The 24,128-nt window shown below is 41.0% G+C and overlaps 1 protein-coding gene across 2 annotated transcripts in view; it reads left to right on the top strand.

Annotated features, from left to right (window-relative positions):
- The window catches only part of Cers6 (ceramide synthase 6), a 240,638-nt gene extending 220,302 nt beyond the window's left edge, over nucleotides 1-20,336 (top strand). Inside the window, exons 9-11 of one of the 2 annotated variants that reach the window (XM_051184540.1) lie at nucleotides 16,292-16,448; nucleotides 17,008-17,031; nucleotides 19,663-20,336. In XM_051184540.1, the coding sequence (XP_051040497.1) occupies nucleotides 16,292-16,448; nucleotides 17,008-17,031; nucleotides 19,663-19,815 (334 nt within the window). In that variant the 3' untranslated portion in view covers nucleotides 19,816-20,336. The remainder of the gene's footprint in view (nucleotides 1-16,291; nucleotides 16,449-17,007; nucleotides 17,032-19,662) is intronic. The other variant, XM_051184541.1, reaches the window with a different exon arrangement.
- The last annotated feature ends 3,792 nt before the right edge of the window (nucleotides 20,337-24,128 follow it).

The raw sequence follows: 24,128 nt of genomic DNA, 5'->3' as shown, positions 1-24,128 counted from the left end.
AGGAGAGCAGAAACCCAGCTTGCTTGCAAATGCATTACTTAAACTGAATTAGATGTAACTGGTTTTTAAAAAATTAAAGAAGATATATGTACATTTATCCTAATTATTGTCCAGTCACTAAAACTACCACTGTCAAGTGAATCAAATAGTGATGAATCAGTGTGTGTGTGTGTGTGTGTGTGTGTGTGTGTGTGTGTGTGTGTGTGTCTTTGCTATAGGTTGCAGCATACTAGCTAAGGATATTTGATAACTATTTCCCCATAACTTATGGGTGATTGAATTTTTTTTAAGTCTCTTAGTTGAAATAATAAGGAAATGATGTTAGACTAGGAATTAAAAGTCCTATCCAAGTTTTACTTTTGTTACTAATTATTCAGTGCACTTAGCTTGTAAGTCTTTCTCCCTACTTTTGTGATTTCCACTATAAGCAAGTTATTAAATAAAGTCCTTCTCTCCAAAGGATTTTGTGTGTATTAAGAATACACATTGATAGTACCTCGAGAGAGTCTTGAGCACTGTGTCTAATGGTTGAGTGCAGACCCTGTCAACACCTATAGGCTTTAGATGAGAGCTGTAGAGTGGGATAGAGGATGGGGCTACAAAGAGTATTTGAATTAGAATGGGAAGCATTAAGAATAATTCAGACACGGCATTGTGTTGAGAATTTTCTCGATAGCTAGCATTTTCTCATGTGGTCTTATATCAAAATGATACATATGTAAAGACAACAGAGCCCAGCCAGCAGGAAGGTGTCAGCACTCTGGTAACAGTGCCCCTGCCGCCTGCCCTTTCCCATCAGTCCCCATTATCCCAGTTTTTCTTTGCCCTCAGTAACTTCCAGAGAAGTCTGTTTCACAGCCTGGCCCCTGGTCCTGGTCAGGGAGAGGTGTGGCTCTGCAATTTGCCTGCAGCTTTGCTGCAGCTTGAAGACTTCATGGCGTCTTTCTCCCCAGCGCTTTTGTTGTGTGAGCAGCCATTGCTTCTCATGCCTGTCTGCCTTAACCTCCTCTTGACCTGAGAGCATGCAGCCTCTTCAGAGGCATGAACAATTGTGACAGAGACCAGACTGAGGAGTAGGATGCCAGCATCTTCCACTAGAGCCATGTGTACTGGGAATGTGTCTGCAATCCTTAAGAGGGTCTGAGGAAAAACACAATGGAAACCTTTCAAGACCGATTCAATTAAGTGCCTCCCGAGAGAGTGGCTGAGTGCCAACCATGGAAGATTCAATATTGGCTTACTGAAAGACACTACATCTCCCAAGTACCTGTCCCCCACCCCCATCATGTATAAAGGGAAATATTCTGCAGCAACCTTTTGGAAAATATGTCAATATTTTTTGCAATAAAAATATACACCTCTCTCAAATTCATTAATAAATTAAGGAGATTATAGTAAGTTCTTACAATGTGTAAAACCAATGAGTTTTTCAGATCTACAGTTAAAATTCTGCATGAAATTATCTGCACTTGTGACCAATGACAAAATGAGTGGCAGGTAAGTGTGATGTAATAGTACAAAAGACTCTGCCCTTTATCTTGTAGTGAATGAGGGACTGTAATATTTAGCCCCATACTCCAACAATTCAGTATCAGGCATCATTGAAAGAACTGGCTTTTTTCTTTGTCCTTAAAGTGCTATTTTGATAGCAGGTCAGTACGAACACACTACATGCGTGGTCTCTGAGCTGTTTACAAGGAGATGTTGAGCAAGTGCCATCTTGACAGCACCATCCAAAATGGGGCAACTGTGTGAGTGTGAGCTATTGTTAGTGTCTTCACATGTGAAGGGAGGTAGTCCAGAAGAGCCTGCTATTTATAGATTAAACACTATAGTGCCAGGGCCTTCATCGCCATCCATGTGACAGGATGCTCTGACTTTGAAAGACAGGTGAGGTGAGGGCTAGGAAAGCACAATTCCATGTTCCCCAGCTTAAAGGAGTTAGCAGAGTGGGCAGATAGGTCTCCCCACCTTATTTTTGCTATCATTTTATACTGTTGTTAAATTTTATTCTTGCTAAGCATAAATCATTACATCCTCTATTAAATGTTACATGATGCAAATGTGCCACTGTCCAGCGTGGTATGAAAAGGGTGTTGAAGGTGACTGTGGGGGCTGTGCCTTCATTCAGCTCCCGGTCCAAGTTGGCTGAGTTTGAAAAGTTGACTATCGTCAGAAGAGGAGCAAGGGGAAATGAGTCCTGCCCTTTTCCAGAAGTTAGACGCATTGGGAACACAATGAGAGAAAATTCCTCAGGTTTTTCACAATGTGCGTGCTATTCAAAACTCTTCACCCAGCGTTGGCTCTCAGCAGATAAAAAAAAAGGAAGCCTTCATCAAACACAATTTGAAGAAAAACTAGGAAGAAGCTTTTGCTGTTTTATTATTTTCTGTAGCCCTTGAAATTCTGCATTGTCTGCAGAATCAGAAAATATTAACACCATTCTAATTATGGAAAAAATTTTTCTTTATCCTAAGAATATTTATAAGTTTACTATTTTGGAATGTGGGCATGTGTCTCTCTGCTACAGTGCAGTGGGTTCTGTAGAGGGCCATCCATCTAGCTTGTGCCAAGCCCCAGCTGCTGCTTGCCTGAGGAGTGTCCTTGAAGCTGCCGTCTGAAGTCAGGGGCCTGTTTGCCTACTGGGTACTTAGGGGTCTTCTTGGAGTTAAGCAACAACTCTGAGATTGTTCATGGCCATAGTCATAATTTTAAACACAGTGTGGATTATCTGACCAGCCTCGTGACAGCCACAAGCTTTCACTGCTAATGTTGTCCTCTTATTTCCAATCATTAGGAACAGTGTCTCATAGGAGACTTGGTGTATATTACATGCAGGGCCTGTCTTGAGTGGAGTTGATGGATTAGGGCAGAGTGGTACTAGACAGTACATGGACCGGTGGCTTTTGGAAAGTTGATAATGCATGTAGATACAGTAACAGAGGGGGCTGTGGAAAAGAGACTGAGACATAAAGGGTGATGATGACTTAAGTGATTTATGAGGAATGAAGCCATTAGTGGATGTAGAGGAGGCGGTGATTGGGAAAGTAGACTTTGGGTAAGCCCTGTGTGTGTTTGAGTCCTGGCTCCGTCGTCCCCTTTTGCACTAGGGTCACTGTCTCACTCTAGATTTGCCTTATTAATCTGCAGAACTGGGGGGTGAAAGTAGCGTATCTCTGAAGTCCCCGTGGTTAATGACACAGCTGCCGGAAGCAGTGGTGGAGGAGCTGGGGATATAAGGACCAAGGCTAAATATGGAGGTGCCTCGTAAATGCCAGGAGGAATACAGAGTTAGCAGTTTATATGTGAATTTGCAGCTTTAAGAAAATGGAAACCAATGTGGAGAATCATCCAACAGTCTTGACTATGGGATTGAGTGTGGAGGTAACAAGGCAGTAGACTATAAATAAAGGGAATGTTGTTCTGCGCCACAGGCAGGCATGCTTCAAGGCTCTGCCACTCACGTGCCCATCTGTGCTGCATTTGAAATACAGCAGTAGCATTGTAAGTACTGGCCCTTGCTGCAAGGGGCATGTAAATAATCCAGAAGCCCCCACCTAGGGTGTGACATTGGCCTCTGTAAATACTATCAACATAGGTTTCATTTCCAAGAAGCAGCTGCTCTGTGCTTCTCAGGGGCTCAACTTCGGTCAGAAAAGGGGCAAGTGAGCTTTGATTTGACTGTCATTTGTCTTACCCTGAAGAGGAAGAGCAACCATGGTGGGTAATGATAAAAATGCACTGCATTAGGATTTTGTTGGTGTAGCAATGTACTTTGCTGCCTGTTGCGCTGTTCACTTTAAGCAGCTTCCAGCAGCATCACTTTGTATTGGCCTCAACATGAAATTCCACCGTTACTACCTACCATTCTAATAACTGTTTCCAGGATCCAAATTTTCTCATCCTATTTTTTTTTTTCTGTTGGATGTCTAATGTTCTCCCTAAAACTAGTTGTTGTGGTAAATAGGCGTATGGCAGTTGTCACAGCACAGTGCACTGGAAAATCATGCCTGAGGTAGAAACACTGAATAGAAGTGTAAGGAGTAGCCCTGTTTAGTTCTGTATTTAACCTTCTGAGTGTCCAGCAAGGATGTTCTGTGAGCCACTGTGAGGGTCTACCTCCTCTGTCCATTTTCTTATAATGAAAACTAACCACAAATCTCCCCATTATCGGCTCCTAGCATTTTAAGAGCCTTGGCAGACTTCCCAGCGCATACAGTCACTTCTGTCTTAGAGTTTATGCTTCACGGCACTAGCAATGAGTACCTAATGTGAAATAGGCATTCATGAAGAGCCAGGTCACAGGAAGAGGGCAAGCAGAAGAGCAATGAACCCGTGTGGGAATTGTTCCAAAGTCCCAGTGCCCAGACTATACCTGGGGTTGTGAAGTTGTTCCTAGCCCCACCAATGGGAATGGCCTCACCTGTCCTTGCTATAGAAAGAAAGAAGGTGGATACCCAGGAAGAAGAGAGGCGCCAGTGTCCAGATGCAGAACAACAGACGAGGGACCTTGTGTGAAGTGTTTGAGGTTCATTTTAATTTCAGTTGTCAGTCATTAGCAAATTTAGTTCTAGCCACCATGATTGTCCTTTGACACCTTGGTTGACATTCTCTGGAATGAAAATGTTTTAGATAATGAAGGTATAGTTTGGTGCAGAGTCTTACACTATCTAGAGCCTGTTCTGACTTTCCCAGGAGAAGGAGAGGAATTTATATGGAACATCGGGGGCCTTAATTTACACTGTTATATTTTTCATTTTTTAATGCAAGATGCAACAATAAATTGTGAGTTAGGAACCTTTTAGGAATTCTGAATATAAAAAATCATGAGTAAGGAATGGTGGCAAAAACTGTATTCTCAGCAATTGAGACAGAGGCCAGAGGATCCTGAGTTCAAGGCTAGCCTGGGCCACCTTGGAAACCGTATTTCAAAAGAAAGGAATAAAAAAAAATGCAATCTATTCTTATATAACCTTCTCTGATGAATTGGAAATAGTGAGCCTATGCCCTATGCTATAGTTTAGAAAAATTGATAGTATTGAAGAGACCTAAATAGGTAATCTATATAACTGGAAAACCTATATTTTTATGAATTATTTGTTACAGTGCCAACAGCTGGCTGTTGAGTTAAATGGGTCACCTTAAAGAGCAAAGGGATGGGTGTGGTTAGAATATGGCTGGCACACGGCATTTGCCTTCTGGTACAGGAAAGTACTGTACACAGAACGTTGATCTCTCTTTAGCAGCATGAACGGTAAGTAGCCCAAGTCTTTAAAATAGGAATTTTGAATCATAAACACCTACTCATTAGGTATTTAACACAGGCTAAGTGAGCACTCCAGGACCCAGAGTATACCAGGGATACCTTTACAATGCCTTGTGTCTGCCTGGAGATGGACTTTGTTGCATGAAAAACAGAACCTTGTAGGGGTTGCCAGGTGCTTGCTTAAAAATCCCTCTTACTATAGCTGCCTGCGGGCAGAGATGAAGACCCCACTGTCCCCTCTTCCTTGGGGGGTCTCTTGACCTGCTGCTTTGGCGTCTCTCTCCAGGCTTTACTTCTCTGATTGAGCTTAGAGACTCGTGTTTCTGACCTTTGCTTTAAGACCCGGGAAGTTTCAACAAGAGCCTGGAATGTCCCTCCAGGGAGGAACTGGAAAGAGTGGGAGTCCAAGTGCTCCAAGCGATCTGTGAGCACGGGCAGGGCTGGGGCAGTGGGGACACTATGGTCTTCAACACACACAGACATTAGAAGACCCATATCTCTACTGAGAGAGCAGGGGTAGATGAATAGAACGTTACTCGGAACTATTATTCAAACTTTCAGGTTTTAAGGACCAGAGAGCTGGCTCAGCCGGTAAATAGCACTTGTCTGACAACCCGGGTTCAATCGCCTATGACAATTAATGGCAGAAAAATATAACCAACTTCACAAGGTTATCCTCTAACTTCTACACGTGTTCTGTTGCATGCATGTGTGCATGCCAGTGCATGCACCCACACACAAACACATACTGTACTAAATACACTAAGATTTTAGATTTTAAAGTGTGAAGGGGAAATAGAAAGCAAAGGGAAGAAGGTGTTGCTTAATAGAGTGATTCCCAAACTCGTTTATGTATTGATATTGTCTGGGAATTGTTTTAAAGTTCCAACGCCGAGGCTATCCTCCAGATTATGAAAATGTACTCTCTGGAAACAGGTCAGACATCATGGGTTCGATGCTGCTAGGTGGTTCAAATGACGGGGAGAAAGGGGGGACTGTCCGTCCTGTATAGCAGGCATTTTGAAAAATAAGGCACATTGCCAGATTTCTGTCTTATTCAGAGAAAGGAAAGTTAAATGTTACAGAGAAAAGCACTGTTACAATTAAAAGCTGATTTTATGGTCTCAGTAGACATGTTGTGTACTATTGGGCATCTTAAACTTTTTCCACTAGCAACCCATTATAACCCAGGAATTTTTATGTGACTAAAGGTGTATCTCCAATATTTACTCATGATAAAGCATAAGGAAATTTATTTTAAAGCAGTTCTTTGAAATATATGTAATTTTGTGATCTATTAAAGAAAGATCAGAACAAATTTGCATACTAATGGAATGCATATATTTGTATGTTTTTGTGTACAGAATCAAGTCTTGGCTGAACACAGTATTGCAGGCTAGATCATCCTCCATGTGTCCCAGAGTTTATGGATGCTTTGGTTTTATATTGTCAATTTCATAACAATGTGTAGAACAAAGCAGCAGAAGTATGTTTAGGGCCATTCTAGAAATTGTTAAAAGTTCTGTTCTGATCCCAAGTCAAACTCATTTAATTTTTTTGTTTGTTTTCAATGAAGCTCAAGTCAACAAGTGAGACAGAACCTTTTAAAATCAAACCTATATGGGGGCTATAAGGTTGGTTCAGCAGTTAAGAGCACATATTACTCTTGCAAGGACTCAGGTTCAATTCGCAGGACCCTTTTCTAACCTCCATGGACACTGTGGCACACATACAGGCAAAATACTCACGTACATCAAATAAATCTTCAAAATGTTAAATAATACTATAAAATGAAATATTCTAATGCAATACAATCCATTGTAAACTTGATATTTGCACACTGAAGAATGATAGTAGTCAAATATTGAAAGACCCTGTTTTCTGTAATTGAATCATTATATAAGCAGAGAGCTTTTGTTGTATAATAAAATCCCTGCAGCTGATAGTGTATGGTATTCTCCAGTCTGAGATGACGGAATACAACAGTGTTCTGTAACACTGTGCGTGTGGTGACATGTGGCTGTAGTAAAGTCATGTCATGAAACACAGCCAAATGCAGACAGAAACAGCTCGTGTTCATTACACATTTTGTTTGTTGTTATGTTTTGTTTTGGGGGTCTTTTCACAGTCAGTTACCAGTCCTCACATGGTGTCATGATGACCCACAATTTGGGAAGCTGTGATATATTATACAGACTTCAAAAATCTCATGTATATTTATCAACTAATCAGGAAGTTTGGTTTTGGTTTTAAGAAAAGAGCTATAGAGCATTGTTGTGTGGCTAAGCGCAGGTTCTTAGTGTGGACAGTGGAGGATCTGGGACAAGAGCACAATGGAAACATGTACCGTATGACTCAATGCTTGTCTATAAATCAGACTGTCAAATACTATCAAATGGTTTCGTAAGATCTTTTCTTTTCGATACCAAGTACATCCTCTAGAGGAAAAGAAGACACTATCCTCTTGTACATTTCCCATCATGCAAAATATTAAACAATCTTCTTCAAATTAGTGCAACCCTTGCCTCACCCCTTGCCCACACAGTGCAGCTGCACAACTGAGAAGGACTTTAGGATGGATTAAGACACAGTGCTATACTCAAGAGCTTACAAAGGCATGTAATACAACCAGACAAGCACAATGATATTGATGTAGAATGACTTAAGTATAAGCAAGGGCATGTGCTGGCTAGGAGAACAAAGAGTATCCACAAGGATTTCTGATCAACAGGGACCCCAAGCCTGTATTCAAAGCAGAATGCTTGGCATCACTTTATGGAAAGTTTTCCTTGTGAGAAGTTTGAACTCATAGGCTTGGAAGTGAGTGTGTAGGTGGACTGAATTATGACAGGGTGTGCCCCATGGTATCAAGTTACAAACTCCATGCAACAGTCTTGCACACCGACTTAAAATTAGATACAGTAACATAATAAAAATCTGTGGCTAATGGCAGAGGACTGTGGGTTCTAAGTTCTGGGGCTAAGTCATGCCTGGCCACCCTTTGCGTTCCTTGTCACCTTATCGATGTGGAAGCTGCAGAAGCTTTGACAAGGCACTTGGTGGGGCAACTGCACCATGGTTAAGCAGAGTGTTTGCTAGGAATCCCTGAAGCTGTTGTGGTCTGCTGAAAGCTAGCTGCCCCACACCAGAGTGCTGGAGACAGAGGTATGAAAAGCTTTGTTCTTGTAAGTAGAACATTTGCTCAAGTCCGTGAGTATTTCATGAGTTCCTCCTAGAAGTGTGCCTTTATCCTTGCCTTCTTTGTTTGCTTTCTTACTTGACTCACACAAAACAAAGCCTGTCCTTTCTTCTTGGCCTGCTTAGGCTGAATTCAAAGTACCAATGAGTCACCTAAGGATGAGGCATTTGTCCATTTGGGGAATTTTTGCATGAAGAAAACAATCAGTATGCCTGGAACCAGATGTCACGAAGCTTTTTATGTTGTTGCCTAAGACATCTTTAGTAATCACATTGTCTTAGGCCATTGCCTTGCAGATAAGAGAACTCAGGTTTGTAAAAGAATAGTAAGGCAACCAATTGGCAAATGCAAGATCTGAGCCTAGAACACAGTGTTTTGACTTCTAGTCGAAACGTAATGTGCAAACTGTCAGCTCTTTTCTGAGGAAGCCCACATCTGCCCACACTCCCAAACATGCCTATTGTACTCTACAGCAATTATTCCAATAGTTAACGCCACTTCAGTTATTTTTTCCAGAATACTGTCTTTGCTTGTCAGTTGCCTCATTATTATTCAATGCAGTTTTTCTTGTCTTATTTTTCTTTCAAAGTTGTAAACTCTATAAGGGCAATTTTCATATCAAAATCGCTTTGTTTATTCTAGAGTTTTGGGTTTGGTTTGTTTTCCTCTTGGTTTTGTAGCATCTCACAATTCTGACTTATTGAGGAGTTAAGTCTTTGTTTAAAAAAAAAAACAAAAAAGTTTATCATATCTCTCTTACCAAGCAGCAAGCAATAGAAAATAAGGTATAGAAAATATGCCTCAAGATAGAGGCCAATAACACAACTGCTCACTGTAGCAGCACGTCCAAGATTTTTAGAGATGTTTCTCTAAGATAAAACATACATTTCTTTCCTAGAAATCTTTAAAAATGGAGGGAATGTCACAGAGAGGGACAGGGATATACATATTGGGGGGAGAACACTGCCTACAAGATTTTTTATAGCCTAGGTGCCTAGATTAAAGGCTCCCTCTTTCCTGCCCACACTACCTGCACATAGATGTAAGGAGGTGGGTTGGGTGTGGTTTGGGGAGTTAGGCCATAACAGGATGGCCCTAGAGCAAGGGCTTATAAAACAGGTCAGTTTTTTGGTGTGGAGATACTGTGTGAGATATGGAGACAGAAACTGGAAGTACCAAGGATCAGAGTCTCAGAGCCAAGAAGACATGGCACAAGACAGGAAGAGGCTAGGAGCAGCACATGATCCTAGCTTTTAGCATGCTAGCTGAGTGAACTTGGGCTTCTTGAGGGTCCTATGTCATGTACACTAGAGGATATACATGCTACATTTATTATATACTTCTTAAGTGATATATATCCAGGTTTTTTTGGAATTTTTAGTGATTTCACATTCGTCTCCTAATGGTGTAGTAGCCCTTATCCAAAATGTTAGTAACCAGATGTTTCCGATGTCTAAACTTACATAAACTTCATAGTGAACCTCTCTAATCTCAAAAATCAGAATGCTCAAAACCTGAAACTTTTTGTATGTAATGTTAGCGGTCAAAAAGTTTTGATTTCTGGGCATTTTGGATTCCTGATAATTCAAAACGGGGTGCTCTGCATGTAGCTAATACACTGTTTTAGGATATGATTTCCCTCCTGAGAGGGTCAAGACATCTCACCTCCAGCTCTCTGTGAGGCCCTATGCTTGGGCCAACATGATAACCTGCAACACTCACACAGTCCGTAAAGGAATGCTAATTCTCTTCAGGCATATAAAAACCAAATAAAACAAAAAACTAGGTAGGATTTGATCCCTGAACAATTAGTACAGAGACAAGACCCTGCAGGAGAACTTGGGATTTGGGTATATCCCTGTAATTCCAGCATGCTGACACAAAAAGATCATACATTTAAGACCTTCTTGGACTATGTTGCAAGACCCTGTCTCCGAAAGAATGAGTCCCCAACATTTACTCTCTCCTAGCTTTCCCTGTGGCTACAGGAGTCAGCCTTATATGCTTCCCTCCACCACCCCCTGAAGTCAAGGATATTGGCAGTATACATAGGCCTCCACCTTTCCCAAGAGAAAACCAAAGTAACCAACAGAGGGCTGACATGCCTGTTTTCTGAGCTGAACTTAGAAGGAGGTCTTTGATTTTTATGTCATTAATATTTCATCTATGTCAAGGTAGTAGTGAAAGGCATTACTTGATTTTCAGTAGTAAAGGTAATTACATTGGGATTTAAAGGTTAAATGGATGGGTCAAGGTGGGGGAGCCAATTAAATTAAGCCCACTTTGGTCATTTAGGCAGAAACAAACTAGAATATAACTGTTAGAAACTAGAGTATGAGACCAAGGACTGTCTCTGAAAGCCAGAGCAATAACAGGCAAAGATGTTCTGCCCACATGCCATGCAACTGCTCCCTGTGTGTGCCACCTCTGCCATATGAGATGGTGGTGGCTTGGCTCTGAGCATGATCAAAGGGTAAGGAACTAGAAGCAGAGGTGAGCTGGGGACATGAGTGAGCAAAAGGGGCCTGGGGACGTAGCGTAGTACAATGGCAGTTCAGATCTCGGCTCTCTTCACCTCCCAAACCCAACCTTGGGCATGCTAGTTACACCCTCTGGACTTCAATGTCACGTCTGGGAAAATAGAAATAGCAGTACCTACTGTGAGAGGAACATGAGGATTTACCCTAAAACCTTTCATGAGAATTAAATGAGTTCCTGTGTGACGCCTGAGCCTGGTTTCTAATGTACAATTTTTGATAAATGTTGACTCTTATACCTATAAGGATTCAAACTATATAGACTTCTCTGGGGGTTTTGAAAGGGTAAAATCCAATATTGTATGTACATAGCATATTTGACTACTTAGCAATATTAATTACTCCATCAAGAACTGTTAATAAGAGAAGGAGTGAAAGTCTGCTTTACTATCAGGAAAGCGTCAACAAACTACACAGGGATAAATCAGGCCTGCTACAGTCATGCTGAAAGACCCAGCATGACTAGGGAGGCTCACATTAGGAGATGAGGAACACAGGAAGGAAGAGGGAGTTGAGAAAACCCCCTGCTCTAGCCAGGAAGTCACCACTCACAAACTTACTAATTCTTCAGTCCAGCCAGGGTCTGAATAAAGTAAGACTATTTGATTGAAATGTCTTATTTGTAAAGAGGTGGGGATATAATCAACACATCCATCTCTAAATGAAAGAGAAGTGGCTGGCCGAGGTTCAAGTTTGGATTCCTGCCAGGGATAAAGAAGTCATATCCATGTTTACCACAGACTGACAAGCAAGGGGAACAGTCAGTCAAGGTGATCGGCATCCAACCCCCAAGCTGCCCTCCCAAGACAAAACCCTTGCTGACTGCACCAGTCACATGGATAAGTCCAAGCTATGAATGGGGTGTCCTGTTAAAAGGAAGTAATCACACCTTTCAGTCCTGTTGAAGTTGTGAATGTTCAGCATTCAACTAAGTTATAGTTGAGGCCTGGAGTCATTATGGGTGGGAGGGGGTGATGGAGGAAGGGGTTGAGAGACGGCAGAGAGACAGAGACATTTAAGTATCTGGCCTTCAGATTTTCAGCACCTGTAGTTTTTGTTCAATATAATTTTAAATGCATGCTTGTTAGCACCCACTTTACACAGCAAATCTGGTAGCTAGTTAGGTAATTGGCAAATTTTTGGTAGGATCTAATTCTCATTTAAGTTGTTTTTTATGATCAAATGCACATTCATGTCAGAGATAAAATAGCACAATACAAACTGAGTTCACTCTAGAAATCTGATGTCAAGATCATACAAAACTGAAGTACAGAAACCTAATGTTGACCATGGGGACATTCCGCCTTTCAGAGTGTCTTCTCTGGCATGTGGCATTCTTTGGGATGACCCTCTGCCTCTGTCTCCTAGAGAATAAATCTTGGCTGTCTTTGGAACTTCAATGAGGGCCTAATTACTGTTATGGTTCTCAGTAGAGATCATTCCAGAAAGCACAAGGCCCACACAGAATATTGGTTTTCTAGATGCTAATGAAAACAGCAGTAAATGTTTTATTAAAATAAGATTGCTCTGTGGATTCTTTGCTCAACAACAACAAAAACATTGTAAACTTTTCTCCAGGAATATATGCATTCTGCCACCACATTCTATATGTTTATTTCAAAGTCAATTTTAAGATAAAGTGCCCATAAGAGGTAAAACTAGAGTAGAAATCACTGTAGGGCAAAGGGAATTATATTCTTATGATTCATTAAAATAACAAATCCCAGCCAAGCTCTATGTGGTCAACAATGCATCTGCTTATCTCTAGGGAATTGCGTGGGCTCCCCGCAGGCACCTGTTCAGGCAGACCTATGTAGCAAGGAAGAGACTTACACAAGAACTCCTTCATCCCATTGATTGATGAGACTTTTAGAAGGAAGGGTGTCACCTAGAGATCAAGTGTTGTCAGTGCTGGGTTGAATGGAATAATTCATGGGAGCATGTTGTGTCTGCCACCTAGTGGTTAAGGGAACCTAATCATATTGAAAATTTAAATAAATAAAATAGGAAGGTCTGTGCCCACCTGACCCTTGTTTCCCCATACTCTCATCCTGTTAGACAGCAGTAGAGGTTTGCTGTTATTTGGGTAAGAAAAATATAATTTTCCCAGAATTAATACATTGAACAGAGACTGCGGGAAGGGGGGGCCCACACCCTGATACCACTTCAGTAATTACACAGACAAGAAATTGCAAGTTGATGGTGTTCATATGTGTTTTGTTTGACACAGAGAACTCTCTCCATTCCATTTTGTAGGCATAGGATTCACATCTATAGTATAGTGCACAGCCTTCCAGGATACAGCTTGTTGCGTGTACACATTTGTACATTGTATGTATTCATCACCCATGCAGTTGCTGCCCAAATGAGGACATGAAAGTTTCCAGGATCCCATCAACCTCCGTCTTCCCCTGCCCTGTCCAGTCCTCACTGACAGGAGAGATGGCTACTCTTCTAGAATCTGTCACCATGGGTTTATAATGGCGCCATCACAGTATATATTTATAGGCCTAACCTTTCAGAAAGAATAAGACCCTGTCATCACCATTTTAATAGCTTGTCCAAAAAAGGGGCTGTATGCTCAGAACAGTCTAGGTTTGCTGTTTTTTGTACAGGTGTCACACATTAGCTGTCTCTGGTGGCTTTCCTTACCAAGTTCCCATGGATCTATGTAGTGATTGTATTTTCCCAAGTGTCTCTACAAGCTGCCAAGTCAATTTTCAAAGAAATCACATTATTTTTGAGTGGCATCTCTGAGACACCAATGGCTGTCACAGCAAAGCTGATGCATTCTAATGTAGCTTTTCTAAAATTAATGAGTGTCATGTCACCAGCCACTGCTCAAATTAAGCCATGTGTGACAATTGGTGAGACAGGCTCCCATCTTGCTGGATGTTGCTTCACGCTGCACAAAATGATGCAGTTCATGTGGCTGTTTATGCAGACCCCTCTTTTTGTTGAAACTCAATGAAACTTAGTGTTGGGGTGTAGAGCTCTGTGTGTCAAGAAGCAGAGCTAGCTTTGTAGCCAAAGTGTTGTTGTTATCCCAGGCATTTCTTGTGCTTGTTTACTTGATTGCCAGATTATAAACCAACTCAAGAGTCGTTCAGCAAATGTGTTACTGCCAAGAGTTCTGAATGTAGCTGGAAATAAAAAACGCAAGCTGTGTGGATCCCTCCCCCGCGCTGTGGCACTGAGCCTTGTGTAGACCTGATGGTCCCAGGTCTGCATAGTGACACTTCAAGAGACCAGAGCCACTTAGTACAAACAAGGCAGCAATATAGCGATTATTTATCTCAATGTACTCTTTCTCAGAAATAGCCAGCATTTTTAAAAATTATTTGTCATAAATTTGGAAAAATAGAAGAATAAAATTCTGTGATCCACCAAAGGGAGTGATCACAAGCTTTAATAGTCTTCCTTCCGTCTGTCTCTCCCTCTGTCCCGCCCTCCCTCCTTCCCTCCCACCCCCCACCCCCATGACTTTTTCCTCCATCATTAGAAATTTTTGAAATATGTCTCAGGGTCGGGGAAGTTCTGAATTTTTCTTTGGAGATAATCAGTGTGACAAGATTAAAGATGGAACGCTAGACAAATTGTAGTCCAGAATGGGTTGTTGAAACTGGAAGTGGGGAACACCCTTGAGTCTATTTTGCATTCTTTCCCCTTGAACTCTTATGCCACTCGTGACAGTAAATTCCATTTTGTAAAGAGGTGTTTTTTTTTTTTTGTTTTGTTTTTGTTTCTTTTTTACCTCTCTAAAAACAATCATCATGCTATTTAAATTCCCTGTATATTTTCCCTCTGGCCTTGTGTGAGCAGCTCCTACTTTAAATCCAAGTGCAGCCCGCTTCCTTAGCCATTTGATGCCTGCCCACATAGCCCCACCTGTGCAGTCGGGTTGATCCCAGGCAAAGGGCTACAGTTATGAGTGATGAAAATGCAACCCAATGACAACTGAGAGAAGGGAAGTAGGAGTGACCCCAAAGTCATGTGGGGAAACAGGGTGACTCTGACAGCGACAGGTATCCAGATGGCATGTCAATCTCCAAGGCCTTGAGAGTAGCACGGGCCAACCACAGCAGAGCCTTATAACCAGGCGTCACAAATCTGTTCCTCTTGGCTGCCCTCTGCTGGGTCTTGTGGAATATTATAACTTCAATTACTCTTTTATTTTTTTCCTAACTCAAGTATGATTCCAACACACTTTTAAAATAAATACATTCATTATACTTTGATAATGTTGTTAAAAACAAGCCTTTCACGTGCTCATATCAAAGCATCACTTCCAAGTGGTGTCTTTCAATTGTCAGTTCTTTCCCAGGGGAAGAATTAGAAAATTGACAGCCCTTCTCCAATGGAGCCCCAAGCAGATGCAATTCTGGCTGCCTCTCATGCGTGTTCTAATTGCTGCTGGGTGCGGCATGTGGTCTGCACCTTATTTTTTTTTTTTCCTTGCTGTATAATCTTAGGTAGTGTTCTTCACACTACAGAAAGCCAAAACTCAACTTTGAAGACAGTACAGTCCTTTTAAATTAGTTGCTAGGTAATCACATCCAAAAGAGAGATGAAAGTCATAGAGGAAGCGGTGAATGTTGAGAATGAAGGAGAAATTAGATTCAGGAATTCCACTTCTATGTGTAGCACCAAAAGATGTGTGCTAGGACAGATGCTTGTATGCCCAAACTCTTCAAAGCAATATTTACAGTAGCCAAGCATGGAAGCAAAGCCAGGTGTCTGCTGGTGGACAAACATATAAACAACGTGTGGTATGTGCATATACTTCAAAAGGAAAGAAATCCTGATACTTGGTGCAAAATGGATAAACCCTGAGGGTATTGTGTTGAGAGAAGGAGCCAATAACCACTTCTTCATGATTTCAAAAAAAAAACGCAATGGCTCAACTCACAGAGGCAGAAACTAGAGTAGACATTTCCTGGGACAGAGCATAGAGGGATACTGTTTAGTGGGCCCAGAGTCTCCGTTTTTCAAGAGTTCTGAGGGTGGGTGATGGGGGTTGTTACATGGTAATGTGGATTTTCACAATGCCAGTGAAGTGCACAGTATTTCAAAGAGCGAATAGTTTAAAGTACGCTGCTCAAGATAGAATGGCTGCAGCTCACACCATCAGGGCACTATTGCAAGACATGGCTCCTTAGAGCCTGCTTAACTTCCAGCTGTCTCCTCAGGAAGGGTGGGCCAGTGGGGTAGACTGTTGACCTGTGCTCCCTGGAAATCACTAATGGAATGAAATGCTGTGTTCAGTAATGGCTTTCTTCTCCTCCTCAGGGTGTTAAATACCACATTGTTTGAAAGTTGGGAGATCGTGGGACCTTACCCTTCCTGGTGGGTTTTTAACCTGCTGCTGTTGCTACTACAAGGGTTGAACTGCTTCTGGTCGTACTTGATTGTAAAAATAGCTTGCAAAGCTGTTTCAAAAGGCAAGGTAAGCTAAAACTCACTCTCTCCAATATGTCCCAGAAATGTCAAGGTATTTTTGGATCCTTTGAAATCAATTATTTCTGATTCCATCAAAATCAAGTGTTATTCCTTCCAAAACCACTTTGAAACATAACCAAATTATTTTCTTCCCATCAGTTCATTTTTAAAGTTTTCTCTGTTGCTTTGGGGACGCTGACACCCAGCATTTACAATTTTAGATTTAATGATGCCATGCTATTTGCTGTGGATTATTCTTTCCCTCTCTCTCCCTTGGACTTTCTCTAGTTGTTTATAGTGAGCAGAAATTTAACTTAATGAAAAGGATTGCTCGGTGGCATGTGCACATGTTTAAGCGGGCCTTTCTCTCAGATGGGAGAATAAGTACATTCATGACTTCTCCAGCAAAATTGACTTGTCTGTTTTAACATGGGATCGTAGTCCTGACTTAAATAAATCTTCCTGAGCCCCAGTCCCCTTTCCCTACAGCAGTGACATTTCCAGATCTTTCTCCATGATGTTTTCTTATTTCATTTTTTGTTCTCTTCCTTCTGCCATCCTGGAAGGCTGGGAAGTGGAACCCTTTACATGTAAGTTTCTTGTCTTCTCTCTTCCTGTCCTGGGTCCATTTGCCTGCTGGAGGGGCGCGTAAGGGCTTTGTTCCATGTGTTTTCTTTCCTCTAACCTGTTGGTGCTGCTGGAAGCTTCGTGGCATTGTAGTTTCCATAACTGGAGAAGTTCCGCCATTGCCCCTTTATAGGAGCATGTAGATCTTGCTGGTCTGACAGGGAGGGAGACATTCTTCCTATTGGTACCTAACATGTCATCTAAGAGGCTGAAACAGGTCATTGTGAAGTGAGGAAAACAAAACTAGTTGGTCCATGTGGTACAGAAAGGAGACCTGGGCTACCGATGTCCTGATCTTCAGAAAACAGAGTGCAACACTTGACCCTCTGTCCTCAGACAGAAGGAGGCCCACAGACTCGGCCCCTTCCTCAGGAAACATCTGGGAAGTTTGTCATCATCTATGAAGCCAGTCCTCAGCTCCACCACCTATATAAATCCAAAATATTTTGATCAACTAATTTTCATAGGAGATAAAGTTAATTTTTCTTGTGACTTAATTATTCTTTAAAATGAACTCATTTTTTTTTAGAAATTGTTCTTGTCTTCATTTGGACACAAATTAAATCAACATGCGTAGTACTGAGAATATGATAATATCTAAAGATGAAGGCTGTGGTAGATTAGATTACTTGTATCCTTATAGCATTGCTATTTCCACCAGACCTGTCATCTTCCCTCTAACTGATATTCCTTCATGTCTGTGAAACAATGAACACTAATTACATTCCACAGCTTTGGTTCAGTACAGGGTTCCTCATCTGCCATTGCCGCTCCCACCTAACACAGTAAGATTACTCTTGTCCATAGGCTCTTCCTGTGAGTCATTTTTAGACATTCTAAGTTGCCATTTTTCCTTGATAGTATCATAACTATGGATTTTTCCAAATGTAATTTAAAGAAATCTTATGAGGCGTGCAAATTATTCTCTGCATCTCCAGTACTGTATTAGTACCTTAATTTGTGACTAATAGACTTATAGATATAGTGAAGCTTTACAGTAATACTATTTTTATGACTCGTACCTTCTTAGTTGAAATATTCTTATCCCATCAGTCATTTGTTGCCTTGGTATCTAAGTTTGTTGTTGGGTTTTGTTTTTGAGTGAGATAGTCTATGTGAGCTCAGTCTCACCTCAGAGGGCTTTGAATTGAGGATCATCTGTATATGATATTTAGCTCATTGCTGGTTAGCCTGGAACACATTTACTTTCTCCCATCTCCACCCACCTGCAAATAATGACATCCTCACTCCCTAATGGCTTCTGGGTAATAGATTCTACAAGTCTTGTGTTGATGTGAAGGTGGTGAGGAGAGGATCTGATATGTAAGGCCCCCAGTAGTTCTGAAACACCTTCCAGAGAACCCAACCAGCCTCTCCGTCCAACCCCTAGGAAATCACTGAAGACCAGACTGATGATCCCCATGAAGTCAGGCCAACAAGATCCTCTGGCCATACAACTTAATAGTTATGTGAATGAAACTGAGCATGTTGGTGGATCCCTAGAATTGTAGCACTTAGGAGGCTAAAGCAAGTCTGGGCTACACAGTGAGGCATGGTATCAGAATAAAAATTGATTGTTTAAGTAAGAATGTACTTACTTGAAGTTTCTAAGCCCTCCATGTTAAAATGCTGGCCATAATTTAGACTCACAGAGAAGGGGATTCAAATGATTGTGTTTTTTATTGTGAAAACATAGTGTTTCCTTGCTACATAGTAGGATCTCATGTTAGCATTTAGACATGTATCCTAGTGCCTTACTTTGCTGTGAATCAATATAGTTTCCTTGCTAGACAGTAGTATTTCTTTCACATTTCATGTTAACATATAGAAGTATATTACTTTGCTCTCATCATTACTTAAATGAAACTGAATGGAAGATTGAAGAAATTGGCACATGATAAAGCATTTTTAAGGATCTGACCACTAGATTTCTTCCATGACAAAAACTGAAACCCTGTCTCATCTAGAGGATCTTTAGAATGCCATATGGTGCTATTTGTTATTAGGCCACTTCTAAAATAAAATCTCAAAGTAATTTTAGCAAAAGAAAAGAAAAGAAAGAAAGAAAGAAAGAAAGAAAGAAAGAAAGAAAGAAAGAAAGGGAAATTAAATATAAAACAATGAATTACAATGCCAAATAGCAATGATTTGCTTTAATGATTTGAGCTAGTGTGTGAATATCTCTATTACCATGGTAATTGAGAGTTAACTTTAAGTAATTATCAAGGAGAATGTGGTTATTAGTGAATAAATTGACTCATTTGCCCCCAGTTCCTAAAGTGACGCCAAGTAGCATAGATGCCACCATTACTATGGGAAAAGGATGGAAATCATGGTCTAGACATTCTCCATGGTGAGGGATGGCCTTCAGGCTCTGTGCTTTCTAAATTCACTTACATTGCCCATAGCCTACTTCGTTGCACACATTATATCCTCCCAGTGAAGAGAACGGATGACCTCCTTGGTCATTCTCCTCTTAGTTTTTTGTAACATCTGCATAAGTTCATCTTCATGTGAGGTTGCATGTGCTGCTGGGCATGCTGAACCCTGCTGTTCCTAGGAGCTGGTTACACTCCCATTGTTGTATTCTGCAGGTATCCAAGGATGACCGGAGTGATATTGAATCTAGCTCAGAAGATGAGGACTCAGAACCTCCAGGGAAGAAACCACACACTTCAACAACCACCAATGGAACCAGCGGTACCAATGGATATCTCCTAACTGGTCCATGTTCCGTGGAGGATTGATTACCCCAGACTACAAATTCACAACCAAGTGAACTGTTTGTTCCTGGAAGTATTTAATAAGTTGCAAATGCAGTTCCTTTCATGATATTTCATCACCAGAGACAAAAATTAGGATTCTCAAAGCATTCTAAATAGTGTGCTACCATGTGTCCTGTTTGTGAATGAAGAAGAAATCCCATTATCTATGTGTAGGCATGCTATGTGTAACTGACACGAGGGAACAGTATTTGCATTTGTCTTAGAATATTATTTATTTTTTTATTTGTTTGTAAATCTGTGGACAAGCGAGGATTCCCTCACTCCTTTTCCTCTGGGCTCGCGACTCACTGCGAAGGAGATACTCCATCTGTTTCTACCCCTCTCTCATGCTGTAGTCCAGTGTGCTGTGAGCATCAGCTTATGTTAGAGCAAGTAAAACCCCATGCAATACCCTGATACAGTTCCCAATAGGTTGGCTTTCTTTCTGTTCTGCACCCATTTTATAATTGCCCATATTGCCGGTGACTGTTGCCCCATGTGAGTCTAAACAGGATGAACCAGGTGTTTTAGTTGCCACTCCTCTTTGTGGTCAAGTAGCAGTTGAGAAAGAGGATAGCTGTTAGGGGACTTTGGAATTTTATATGAAAATTGCTTTGGAATAGTTTGCTTGTCGTGTGGTAGATAATTAGGAGTTGACCTTTTTTGGTAACAGTTATTTTGCCCTCCAATGAGGCCAGTGTTCTGATTCTTAAACAGTGTCACTTGCTTAAGCTCACAGACACAAAGGGACCTACATACTGAGGACTTGCTCTGTGTTCTGGGAATCACATAAGGATAACAGCTGATTTCAACCAGTATTGCCATAATTCTTATTGTATTAGCCCAGTCTTTTGTCCTGCCATGGGAAAAAGAAGCTGAGAATGTTTTGAAGCAGAAAAACAGAGTGAGTCTTTTAAAGATTGGCAAAGACTACCTTCCATGCAAAGCATTCTACTACCACCAGCTCTCAAGAGAAGGCCCTACCTAGCAATAGACTTGTTTTTATTTTGCTGAGCAAAATAAATCCAATGGGAGAATGACCATTTACCCTTTGCCTTTCTCCTTAAGTGTGTCCCACAATGCCTTTCTCGTTGCTAGAAGCATCAGGCCTGCACTGCAAGTCTCTTTTATTTACTGCTTTGAAGACTCATGGGGGCTCCTAAGAACTTGTATTCAAGTGGAGCTATTTCCAGAAAAACAGCAAAACTTACTGAACAATGGCAGTGGCAACCATGAGAAAAATTACCAAAGAGTAAGTTCATGAGTGCCCCCCACTCCCTGCCCACCCAAATTGTCACTGGCATGGGCTGCAGAAACCACACAGATAAGCCAAGGATTTAATCTCATCTTTAGTCAAAAAGAGAATTAAATGGTGATACAACACCACCTAAAACAGGAATACAAAACATTCAGGGTACCAAGTAGCCAATAGCAAAATGCTACAATGAGTGTCTGTTCTGCCCAGAGCCATCCACACTTCATTTGATATTTTTTTTTAATTAAATCTTCATAGCCATGCTTTGAAGCCTGTGAGTGAAAAGTTACGAGAAAACTCCCAAAGAACTCTTGCTGCAATGTTAGATCTTTCTCCACCCAATTGCAAAACAGTATTTTTTTTGGGGGGGGGGGGGTATGGTCCAGATAAAGATTGTTAAAACTTGGAAACTTGCCTACTTGTTACTGTAGAAGACAGTGCAACTGATTGTGTATTGAGCCTTGCTGGTTTATTAACCAAAACAGTTATGTCTAAGAGTGAAACTTGCAAGTGTTTGAGTTTTATGAGACCAGTTATATGACACCAATGGTATTGTTAGTAATCAGAGCATTCGCTCAAATGCAAACAGATGAAAAACAATAACAGTGTTGAGAAGATGAACCCTTATCATCAGCTAAGCCAAGGAGCATGTCCAGCTTGTGTTAGTGTCTGGGCACATCCTCCCAGGGATGAAATAGACTTGAGACCCACAGTATGTTGGAATTTGAACCAGGTGACCCGTTTTAGCACAGAATAATTTTAAGATCAATTTGTAAATTCAGAAGAAGTACGTAAAATGAAGTAAGTTGATTCTGTCTGTCTCAAAGGCAATTCTAAACCTTCTAGACTAGGGACAGGCTTTCTGACTGACACCATTAGCTTGACTGGGTCTTTTACATGTCTATAGATTTTTTTTGTTGTTGTTTCATTACACAGTCTAGAGAAAATAATTCTGTTTGTCGAATTGAAATGAGTTTGTAGGCTTGTTCTGGAACAGAATATTAATATCTCTGTCTACTGTTCTCCCACAGTTACTAGATAAGGCTATAAGAACAGGCACTGTGTGAGGAATCTTGTCCACCTGTGCTAGGCCATAGCTTTCAGAAGTGTGACTTGTAAATCCAGCTGTAGGTTAGTTCTGAGTGGTGTTCTCATTAATTAGCTTAGCCTGTGGTGATGTCCCCTTCCTGGTTGCATTCAAATTTCCTAGGGTACCAAGGTGTGTGTAGAAAGGACTCTAGAAAAAGTAACTTTTGATCTCCAATGTTATAGCTTACCTAGATTTAGTGAGGGGAAAGTAGGAAATCAAGTAGAATTTGGCCTTGAGTCAATAAATAATATGTGTGGCTTATGTGTGTATATGTATGTTCTCCAAAAACAAGTAAAACCAAATCATTACTGATTCATCTTCATCCATATTCTTCTCATAAAAAATATATTCACATGTACTATAGAAACTTCCCTCCTCCTCTATTTTGCTTCCCACCTGCTGAGAGTAGCAGAAACCCTGTGGGCCTCTTATCCACAGAGGTCCCTGAGACAGAACCCAGGTCGTGGAACACCTGCTGTCACACATAAACCAAACCCAGTTCACCATTTCAAATCCAGCCCTGTGGATGTTGAGAGTAGAGGAGCAACCATAAGTACCAGTGTTATGGGTCATTTAAGTGTTCGATGTAAAAGTGAAAATGATTGCCATTTAGCCCCAGGCTTCTAATGCTGCTGAACTGACCTGCCAGGCAGAGGATGTCCCAAATTCCCATCTGATTGTGCCACTGACATCTATCAGAAATGAACAAGGCAGGAAAGGCAGGGAACAAGGAAGACTAGAGCAGATCTTTAGTCCATATGATGGGTTGAGTCTGAGAATGCCATATTCTCATGTGAACACAGCAGTATACTCAGCCACAGCACTGTGCTCAAGAAAGGGCTGCATGTGCTACCATGGTCCCAAAAGATGGTGACACAGCCTAGGCACTGAGAGGCAAAACTACCTGCTTGAATGTAAGTATACTCAGTGATGCTCATAGAATGACAAAATCAGTTTAGGACACATTATGTCCCTGTTGTTAAGTGACATAAGACTGTACTTGATAGAGTTTGAGTTTGAGCAAACGGAATGCCTTCCTTCATCTTAGAAAGGCTTGGAATCTTCCACCTTTCATTTAAATCTCGTTGTTATTTGGGCTAAGTAAAAATGAGACTTGTTTGTAGTTTGCCTATTAAAAATGTAGTTTATCTCTGTCTTTGTTGGCAAGCTCTTCTGAGAGAATGTATGGGCACCCTTGACTGTCTCCAATCCATTCATCATCTTATATTAGTAATTTGGGTGGAAATTAATGCCAAAGTTGCCTGGATTTTTTAATAGTTTTATTAATTGAAGTGTAAAAAGTATACAAAATTACTCCAGAGGTGTCTATAGGTCCTTTTATCAGTATGGGAGATGATGTCATTATATCCAGAGAGGCTTCCCACACCTTTGGAAATATAAGGTTAAATGTTCACATTTTATGTGGCATTTGTGGTCTTAAGGCTCTCATTTCCTTATTTTCTAGTCTTCTTTGACTTATTTCTGCTTAGGAAATAAGGAATTATAGCCCTGAAATGTTTCCAACATCCAAATGACAAAAAGTTTAATAAGATAAAAGTCAGCCTGAAAGGAAAGTGAGCATATGGCTCTTCCAAATTCTTCTCTAGAAAGAAATGGAGAGAGCTCTATAATTATTGCTCTTGCCTTCAAGTATGCTATCCCTGGCTGGAATGATTGCAAGCAGTTCTTACAGAGAGTAAGACAAGACTTTGTCTTAAATGTGTTCTTCCCAACCAAGATCAGTTTCTCTCGCTGAGTTGAAGTTTTGCAGGTCTCTAAATGCTATATACTAATTATCAGTATTCTACCAATAACATTTTAGATCTACAAACTAATGGGACCAAAGAGGGCCCTGTAGTTTGCCTGTGTATACAGCTTACCCCTCGGGGGCTCCAAGCAGATGTGAGGGAGCCCTAGCCACAGCTGTTGAAACTCCTAAAACCAATACTG

The sequence above is a fragment of the Phodopus roborovskii genome, unplaced genomic scaffold (genome assembly GCF_943737965.1).
Source record: "Phodopus roborovskii unplaced genomic scaffold, PHOROB, whole genome shotgun sequence".
Lineage (NCBI taxonomy): Eukaryota > Metazoa > Chordata > Mammalia > Rodentia > Cricetidae > Phodopus > Phodopus roborovskii.
Note: the sequence above shows the minus strand (reverse complement) of the source record. Positions and strands in the feature narration are given on the sequence as shown.